Source organism: Megascapheus bottae, chromosome 8 (genome assembly GCF_031878675.1).
Source record: "Megascapheus bottae isolate mThoBot1 chromosome 8, mThoBot2.hap1, whole genome shotgun sequence".
Classification (NCBI taxonomy): Eukaryota; Metazoa; Chordata; class Mammalia; order Rodentia; family Geomyidae; genus Megascapheus; species Megascapheus bottae.
The window spans coordinates 68,657,698-68,667,370 of record NC_143516.1 but is presented as its reverse complement, the minus strand read 5'-3'; the positions used below and the strand labels follow the sequence as shown (position 1 = coordinate 68,667,370).

Below are 9,673 nucleotides of genomic sequence, written 5' to 3'. Positions count from 1 at the left end.
CCGGGTTTGATTCCTCAGTACCACATACATAGAAAAAAGTCTGGAGTGGTGCTGTGGCTCAAGTGGGTAGAACAGTGGCTTAAGTGGCAGAGTGCTAGCCTTGAGCAAAAAGTGTCCAAGGACAGTGCCCAGGCCCTGAGTTCAATCCCCAGGACTGACAATAATATATATATAATATATATAGCTGACAATAATGGCTCATGCTTGCAACTCTTGCTGTTCAAGTGGCTGTGATGTATCATGATTCAAAGCCAGCCAGAGTATAAAAAGGCATAAGACTCATCTCAAGTTAACTACAAAAAGCTGAAAATGGAACTGTAAATAAATGAGTAAAGTGCTAGCCTTGAGCAAAAAGCTCTCGACACCACCTAGGCCCTGAGTTCAAGTCTGAGGAATCGCACAAAAAATCAAATCGTTCAGTGTCATTTAAATGTTTGAATCATCAGCTGGTTTACATAGTGTGACTTAGAGAGAACTACACTCCTAGGGATAGTGATGAAAATATGTAAAATAGATACTGTCCTTATACGTACATACATTGTACCAGAGTTGGACTAAACATGCAGGTCATAGGAAGTGTTGTAAACACAGTTAATCCTGTAGGGATGAAAAACAATTACCCCCAGACTCAAAATTATTCCCCTTCCAGTAAGCGGAATAGAAACTCAGCTTGACTCATGCATAACAGGTTCGAAGAGAAGCTTCCAAGGACCCGGAGGCTATATAAACAGGAAAGAACAGTTAATTAAGTCACCTTATCTGAAAAGAACTTCTGGACCATAATTAACAATTGTTTGTGGGTTTCGCAATTGTAGAATGCCCCCCCTAACTTGCCTAGCAACTGTTTGTGATTTTTGCCTTTAAATAGTCTGTGTAAAACCTGACTAGCAACTCCTCCCAGCCTCGCTGCGCTGAGTGCCTGTGAACAAGTTCCCTGCCTGGCTTGTATCCCACAATAACCCTTGCTGTTACATTTTGGACGCCTCTATTTCGGTGGTCTTCTTTGGAAGATCCCTCCTCTGGGCACAACATTTGGGGGCTTGTCCGGGATCCCCCAGGAACCTCACTGGGACCCTCTGAGGCCGGAAAGGTTTGTTGCTCAGTAACCGGTAAAAGCACTCGCTGTTTGTGTTGTTGCTGTTTTCACTTCCACTTTGTAGCGGTCGATCGGTCACATTTGTATCTGGCAGGCTCTCACGTGTCCGGACAGTGATCCTGGAGGAAATGGGAGGGAGACGTCCTGATCCCCACTCTGGGCAAAGGGTCTTTGGACCCATCTGGAGGCACCAAAGAGGTGTCTGACTGGTTTGACACACTGAGAGGAGTGTGTTTGGGCAGCTCCCAAGTAAGAGGAAGGGGGTGCCGTTTGGTTCCGGGAACTTTCTCTGAAATTTGTCTCTTTGAATTTGTTGGTTGTTACCTGTTGTGTATTTGCCTCTAGTCTACTTCTTTTCTACTCCTTTAAGATGGGGAATAACACCTCTTCTCCCCTAGACTCTTGCACATTGGCAGATGTGCAGGAGACTGCCAGCAACAACAGTATGATAATTAAAAGGAAAAAGTGGGTCACTTTCTGCTCCTCCGAGTGGCCTACATTCAACGTCGGGTGGCCCACCAGTGGAATTTTTGATTTAGCAACCATTCAGAAAGTACAGGAGATCATCTTTCGCCTGCGTACGGGGCATCCTGACCAAATTCCCTATATAATCACATGGAGAGGATTGATAGAGAGAGAAGGGGGACTCTACCTCTGGGTTAAGTCATTTTTGCCTCCACAGGTGTCTAATTCAACTGTTCTGGCCACCCCGACCAAGAGATCACACACTCGTGCTCCCATTCTGCAAGGGGGTACTAGTGAGCCTGAGCTCTTTCCCCCTCTCTATACTCCGCCCCTGACAGCTCCGGAGGAATCCGCAGCCCCAAATTCACAGGGCTCAGACGAGGGCCCAGCTCACTCCAGCAGGAGTAGATGCAGAGGAACCCCTCAAGCCGATTCCACTGTTGCCTTGCCCTTGTGTCCAGCTGGACTCCCAGACGCTTGGGGCAACCAAGGCTTTCACTACTGGCCTTTTGCCACTAGTGATCTCTGTAATTGGAAGGCTCAAAACACCCCCTTTTCTAAAGACCCCCAAGATCTCACTAATTTTTAGAAACTGTTCTCTTTACTCACCAGCCAACCTGGGATGATTGCCAACAGCTCTTGGGAGTTCTGTTCACACCAAGGAGCGGAAGAGAATCCTGGAGATCTCCTGCAGACTGGTTCCAGGCCCTACCGGGGACCCCACCACAGACCCCACTCTGATTTCAGCTGCTTTTCCATCTGAATGCCCCAACTGGGACTACAATGAGGCAGAAGGTAGGGAGCGTCTCCAAGTCTATCACCAGACTCTGTTGGCAGGTCTCAAGGCTGCAGCTCGCAAGCCTACTAATATGGCCAAAGTTTATGATGTAAGACAGGAGGCTACTGAAAGTCCAGCAGCCTATCTAGAAAGACTCATGGCAGCTTTCAAGCAATACACCCCTTATGATCCTGAGCTAGAATCGAGCAGACAGGCAGTTATTCTAACCGTTATCAACCAGGCAGCGCCAGACATTAGGAAGAAATTGCAGTCGTTGGAAAGGCTGGGCAAGAAAGGATTAAGAGAGTTAGTAGTTACGGCAGAGAAAGTGTATAATAAGAGAGAGACTGAAGAACAGAAAGGAGAAAGAAGAGAGGGAGAGAAAGACAAGAGAGAGAGGATCAGAGAGACAGGAGACAAGAAAGACAGATAAAAAGGATTTGGGATGGACAGCAGAAGCTAATGGAGCAAGTACTCCTGGCCACCACTGGCAAACCTGAGCATAAAAATAGAAGACTGAGGTTAGGAAAGAACCAGTGCGCCTACTGTAAGTAAGAAGGGCACTGGGCCAAGGAATGCTCTAAGAACAATAGGAGGAAGAACTTTTAAGAGGGAAAACGTACCCCAATCCTGACTGCTCAGGAAGAGGACAGCAACTAGAGGGGACGGGGCTCGGACCCCTCCTGGAGCCTAGGGTAACTCTCTGAGTGGAGGGGAAACCAGTCCAGTTCATGGTGGACACTGGGGCCGAAAAGTCTGTACTTCTGACACCAGACGGCCCATTATCAGAAAAACATACCTGGGTACAAGGAGCTACTGGGTCTAAACCATATGCATGGACCACCAAAAGAACTGTTGACTTGGGAGAAGGGCGAGTGACCCACTCCTTTCTAGTCATCCCAGAATGCCCCTACCACTACTGGGCAGAGATCTTCTCTCTAAGATGAGAGCTCAGGTGCACTTCACTGAAGAAGGAGCTCATCTAAAAAAATGCCCAAGGAAAAGTCATACAAGTATTTTTGACAACCACCTTAGATAATATAGACTGCACCAAAAACTGGAGTGTTGCAAACAGATATAAATACCTGGTTGAAATGCTTTCCCTCAGCGTGGGCAGAAACTGGGGGGGATGGGACTGGCTGAGCACCGCCCCCCAGTCTTTGTGGAAATCAAACCGGGCGCTGACCCTGCCAGAGTATGCCAATACCCCATGCCACTGGAAGCAAAAAGAGGCATAACCCCTCATATCAGATGTTTGTTGAGTCAGCTTGGAATACTCCTCTTTTGCCTGTTAAGAAACCCCACTCCCAAGATTACAGGCCTGTCCAAGATCTAAGGGAAGTAAACAAGAGTGTGATAGATATTCACCCTACTGTACCTAACCTATATACTCTGCTTAGCACACTACCACCTGAACGCCAGTGGTATACAGGGCTTGATCTAAAGGATGCTTTCTTCAGCCTCCCTCTCACCCCCAAGAGCCAACCTTATTTCACCTTTGAATGGCATGACCCTGAAGCAGGGGTCAGTGGGCAGTTAACCTGGACTAGACTATCCCAGGGATTCAAAAATTCACCCACCATCTTCGATGAAGCCCTCCATGAAGACCTGAGTGAGCATCGTGCCCTAAACCCCAATGTGAGTCGGCTTCAATATGTAGATGATTTACTACTGGCAGCAGAAAATGAGACAGAATGCATCACGGGAACCGAAAAATTGCTGGTAACGTTGGGGCAATTAGGGTATCGAGCTGAAATGGCCAAGCCCCTCTATGAGGCTTCCAAAAACTCCCCTGTATTCAATTGGACTGAACAGATGCAGAAAGCTTTTGAGGCAATCAAAAGGAGCCTCATAGAAGCCCCCGCCTTGGGCTTACCTGATGTGAACAAACCCTTCACGCCGTTCGTGGCAGAAAATAAAGGGATAGCAAAAGGGGTGCTCACTCAGCCAATTGGACCTTGGAAATGGCCGGTAGCCTACCTATCAAAGAAGTTGGATCCTGTCGCTGCTGGGTCGCCCCCATGCTTAAGAATAATAGCTGCTGTAGTCCTCTTAGTGAAGGACGCTGATAAACTGACTCTGGGACAAAACCTAACTGTAGCCACTCCGCATGCTCTAGAGGGAGTGCTAAAACAGCCACCTGACTGGTGGGTGAGCAATGCCCGCATGGTCCATTACCAGACTCTGCTACTTAATCCCACTCGAATCAGCTTCTGCGTACCCACAGCCTTGAACCCAGCTACTCTGCTACTAGATCCAGATTTGGAAGCACTTCTGTATGACTGTGAGCAGATTCTGGCCCAAGCACACAGTCTCAGGCCAGACCTGCTGGACTCACCATTGCAGCACGCTGACCATACCTGGTTTACGGATGGTAGTAGCTTCATTCGAGACCGAAAGAGGTATGCAGGCGCAGCAGTCACTACAGACACTGAGACAGTGTGGGCAGAAGCACTCCCCCAAGGGACATCTGCACAGAGAGCAGAATTAGTGGCACTAATAAAGGCTTTGCAGATGGGAAAAGGAAAAAGACTAAATATCTACACAGACAGCTAATATGCTTTTGCCACCGTGCGTGTCCATGGAGATATATACCAAGAGAGGGGGCTGCTGACAGCAGAAGGGAAAGCTATCAAAAACAAATATGAAGTTGTGTGTCTCGGGGCCGGGAGTTTGGCCTAGTGGTTAAAGTGCTTGCCTAGCATGCATGAAGACCCGGGTTCGATTCCTCCGTACCACATATAGAAAAAAGCCGGAAGTGGTGCTGAGGCTCAAGTGGTAGAGTGCTAGCCTTGAGAAAGTCCAAGGACAGTGCTCAGGCCCTGAGCTCAAGCCCAGGACTGGCAAAAAAAAAAAGAAGTTGTGAGTCTCATTCAGGCCCTATGGCGACCCACAAAGATTGCTATTATGCACTGTCCCGGTCATCAAAAGAAGTTGACACAGTAACTAAAAGGAATAATCTGGCTGAGAGAGCCGCCAAGAAAGCAGCCCTCTAACCTAACACAGAACTATTGACTTTAGTAGACCCAGGGCCATGGACATTACCTCCTGTGCCTCAATACTCCCAAGAAGACTTGGAATGGATAGCAAAAATTCCCAAGGCTCATAAACCCCCGGACAGAGAAGGAAACAAAGACTGGTGGAAGACTTGTGAGGGAAAGCTCATTTTGCCACAAGAACTGGGTAAAGGAGTTCTTAAAAGGATCCACCGAGTTTCTCACATAGGAACCCGAAGAATGCAGAACTTGCTTCGACGCTCTCAAGGAAAAATTAGACAAGGGAATCAACTCATTGAGGACATTGTTAAAAGTTGTAAGGCTTGTCAACTGACTAATGCTCCTAATCAACTGTTATCAAAAGGAGCCCGTCTTTGAGGGGATAGGCCAGATGTGATTGGGAAGTAGGCTTTACAGAAATTAAGCCAGGAAAATTTGGATACAAATATTTGCTAGCCTTTGTAGATATCTTTTCAGGATGGGTCGAGGCCTACCCCACAAAGCATGAGACTGCAACTGTTGTAACTAAGAAGATTCTGGAAGAACTCTTACCTAGGTATGGCTTCTCATCCACATTGGGTCAGACAACGGACAGGCCTTTGTCTCTAAAGTAAGTCAGGGAATAGCCTCTGCACTGGGGACAGATTGGAAATTGCATTGTGCTTATAGACCCCAGAGTTCAGGACGAGTGGAAAGGATGAATAAGACCCTCAAAGAGACCTTAACCAAATTGGCCTTAGAGACTGGCGCAAACTGGGTGTTGCTTCTTCCTTTTGCCCTATTTAGAGTAAGGAACTCTCCATATCAGCCAGGCTTTACTCCCTTTGAAATAATGTTTGGATATCCCCCATCCATTGTTCCAAGTCTTCAAACTGATTTAGTGACTGACCTAGATGATGTTCATTTTCTGAGTAAGCTTGACTACTTGCAGCTTGTGCATAAGAATGTATGGCCCCAACTGAAAGCCCTTTATGATTCTGCTTCTGTCCCTACCCCCCATTTGTTCAGATTAGGTGACTGGATGTTTATCCGGAGACATAACTCTAAAACTCTGGAACCACGCTGGAAAGAGCCTTATGTGGTGCTACTGATGACCCCCACCGCTCTCAAAGTAGACGGAATCACCACCTGGATCCATTACTCGCACGCCAGACCGGCAGATCCCTTTGCCCTGAAGGAAGATTATCATGGAGATAGCTGAAAAGCCAGCAGACACCTCTCCAACCCTTTAAAGCTTAAGATATGCCGCTGCCTGCAGGCCACCTAACTCTTTTCTTTTGTCTAGTTAATGCCAATCCACATCTCCCTTGGAACCAGACCTGGCTAGTCATCAATACGGAAATGGGAGTCATCGCAAATTCCAACACTTCACTCCACTAGCCCAAGGACGCCTGGTTCCCGGACTTGTGCACAGATCTATGTCTCCTGGCAGGAGAACTTTGGAATCCCTTGGATAGGATCCAAGCTCACCACTTCTATGTCTGTCCAGCCCCCTCCTGATCCCCAAGTCAGATTCAAAAGTGTGGAGGAGCAGGACATGTACACTGTGCTAGCTGGGGTGTGAGTTGACTGGACATATATTGTGGGACCCCCCCCCAGTTAAAGGGGGTTTGATTATGGTCAAAAAAGGGGAGCCGAGTGGAGATTGTTCTGGAAAATGTAACCCTTTATCAATAACTTTCACCCAACAAGGAAGACAAGCAGACTGGGCCACCGGTAAAACTTGGGGGCTTAGGATGTATCGTTTGGGAAAGGACCCCACTCTAACTTTTACTATTATGCGCATAACCAAGCCAATAGCAGTACCCGTGGGACCCAACCCAGTACTAAATCCTCCAAGCCCCACCCACAGATTCCATGATCCCTCTACTCTGATGATTACAGCAGTCTCCTTGGGAGTCCCTCCCAAATCCACAGCTTGACCAACCATACGTGAGGAGCCCCAAAGACCAGGTGACAGAATGGAGTCTTTCTATGACTTAATCCAAAAATCCTTTCTCCTCCTAAATTCCCCCAAACCAGCCCTTACCAGGTCCTGCTGGCTCTGCTATGACACCCAGCCCCCTTTCTATGAGGGAGTGGCAGTGAAGGGGCAATACCAAATCTCCTCAGACTCTTCGTCCTGCCAACAGCAATCCAGAGCCAGCCTCACTCTCCAGCAGGTGCATGGCCAGGGGTTATGCATCGGGCAGGTTCCCGAGGATAAAAGCTTTCTTTGCAATGAAACTCAAATTTTACCCAATTTAACTGGACATTTGATACCCCTCAATGACACTTGGTGGGCATGCTCCACTGGACTAACTCCCTGTGCCTATATGGTAGTACTCAACAGAACAGGGTTTTGTGTGCTTGTCTGCCTGGTCCCATGCTTAATGTACCATCAAGAGGAGGAAGTGCTTAACCCCCAGATTGCCCTACTAAACAGAAGAAAAAAGAGAGAACCCATGACTGCTTTAACTCTCAGTGTTATATTGGGAGCCAGTTTGGCTGGCCTAGGAATGGGCACCACGTATTATGTCTCCCAACAGCAAACCTCTGCCTCCCTTCAGGTTTCCATAGATGCAGATATAGAAAAAATTGAATCCTCTATTTCCCACCTCCAAGAATCCCTTAGTTCCCTGGCCAAAGTAGTTATATGAAACAGGAGAGGGCTAGATTTATTATTTCTACAGCAGAAGAGCCTCTGTGCTGTGCTGCCCTTGGTGAGGAGTGCTGTTTTTATGTAGATCACTCAGGGGTAGTTAAACAAAAAATGGCCAAGGTTAGGAAAGATTTGCAGAAACAAAAAAAGGAACTGGAGGCCCAACAAAGCTGGTTCACCACTCTTATGTCCAGCTTATAGGACCCTTAGTGATATTGTTACTTTTACTAACTTTTGGACCTTGCATTCTTAACAGGCTTGTGCAATTTATGAAAGAAAGGCTAGGAACCATTCAGTTAATGGTCCAGAGGAATCACTCCCCTGGAGGTGAAATAAACGAGGAAAATGATTTCATAGAACTGATGGAATAGGATCCAGGATTGGTTCCTCCTCCTGGGGAACAGTGGAAGGGAGAAATGTGGGGATGAAAAACAATTACCCCCAGACTCAAAATTATTCCCCTTCCAGTAAGCGGAATAGAAACTCAGCTTGACTCATGCATAACAGGTTCGAAGAGAAGCTTCCAAGGACCGAGAGGCTACATAAACAGGAAAGAACAGTTAATAAGTCACCTTATCTGGACCATAATTAACAACTGTTTGTGGTTTTCGCAACTGTAGAATTCCCCCCCCCCAACTCGCCTAGCAACTGTGATTTTTGCCTTTAAATAGACTGTGTAAAACCTGACTAGCAACTCCTCCCAGCCTCGCTGTGCCCAGCACCTGTGGATGAGTTACCTGCCTGGCTTGTATCCCGCAATAACCCTTGCTGTTGCATTTCAGACGCCTGGATCTCAGTGGTTTTCTTTGGGGGACCCCTCCTCTGGGCACAACAATGCCACAGGTATCTGTCGGGCTGAAACAGTGATCACCCAGTGGCCTGAAAGAGATAAAAGTATGATGGCAAGTGCTTGTCCCCCAAATCAGTGTGCTCCACACAGGGTGACACCTGGTAAAAATGTCACTCTACCATCTATGTTCAAGTCTCCTGGTCAGCCAGATACAGAGACTCTTTACATTAACTTGTATTAAAATAACAGAGAAGCTTGGTACTAGCTACATCTCTCAAGAAAAGAAAAAATAAAAACCAGTATTTGTGGATAAGGCCTGTAATCCAGCTACTCAAGAGGCTGAGCGCCTTGCTGACTAAAGCCAGCAGCTCAGTGAAGCTGGCACATGAAAGACACGAGACAGAACTCATGTGGTTATCTCTCAGGAACATCTAGAGTTTATGTTTTTTAAGAAAGAGAGATGTACGCCAGGTGCGGTGACTCATGCCTGTAATCCTAGCTACTCGGGAGGCTGAGATCTGAGGATCACAGTTCAAAGCAAGCCCAGGCAATAAAGTCTGTGAGACTTTTATCTCCAATTAACCACCAGAAAACCAGAAGTGGCACTGTGGCTCAAGGGGCAGGGTGGTAGCCTTGAGCTGAAGAGCTCAGGTACAGCGCTCAGGCCCAGAGTTCAAGCCCTGTGGGGAGAGGTGGGGGGCGGGGAGGAATCACTGTCCCTGTCTAAGAAAAGTGCTGTGATGAGTCCTCAAAGTGGGAGCTGAGGGCTGTTCACCTCCAGGCAGGCTCAGGGAACTGCAAAGGATGGTAGGGATTCCTGGGAAGTGGTAGATTTCTTCAATCTGGCAAGTTGCACAACTCCACCAGGGACTCTCGGGGTGGGTACTGGGCAGGACCTAGCAGTGAA

At 47.5% G+C, this 9,673-nt stretch overlaps 1 protein-coding gene and 1 long non-coding RNA gene across 2 annotated transcripts; one reads left to right on the top strand and one right to left on the bottom strand.

The window, feature by feature from the left end:
• Positions 1-988: 988 nt before the first annotated feature.
• Positions 989-9,673, bottom strand: LOC150060106 (uncharacterized). Its single transcript, XR_016536432.1, has 4 exons — positions 9,542-9,673; positions 8,714-8,855; positions 8,416-8,514; positions 989-1,215 (listed from the first exon to the last, which is right to left on the bottom strand). It is a non-coding gene; the product is annotated as an uncharacterized LOC150060106 (long non-coding RNA).
• LOC150060107 (uncharacterized) lies at positions 1,467-6,536 on the top strand. Its single transcript, XM_090338606.1, has 4 exons — positions 1,467-1,674; positions 2,198-2,750; positions 4,655-4,741; positions 6,344-6,536. The coding sequence occupies exons 1-4, from the start codon at positions 1,467-1,469 to the stop codon at positions 6,534-6,536; spliced, it is 1,041 nt and encodes a 346-aa protein (XP_090194732.1).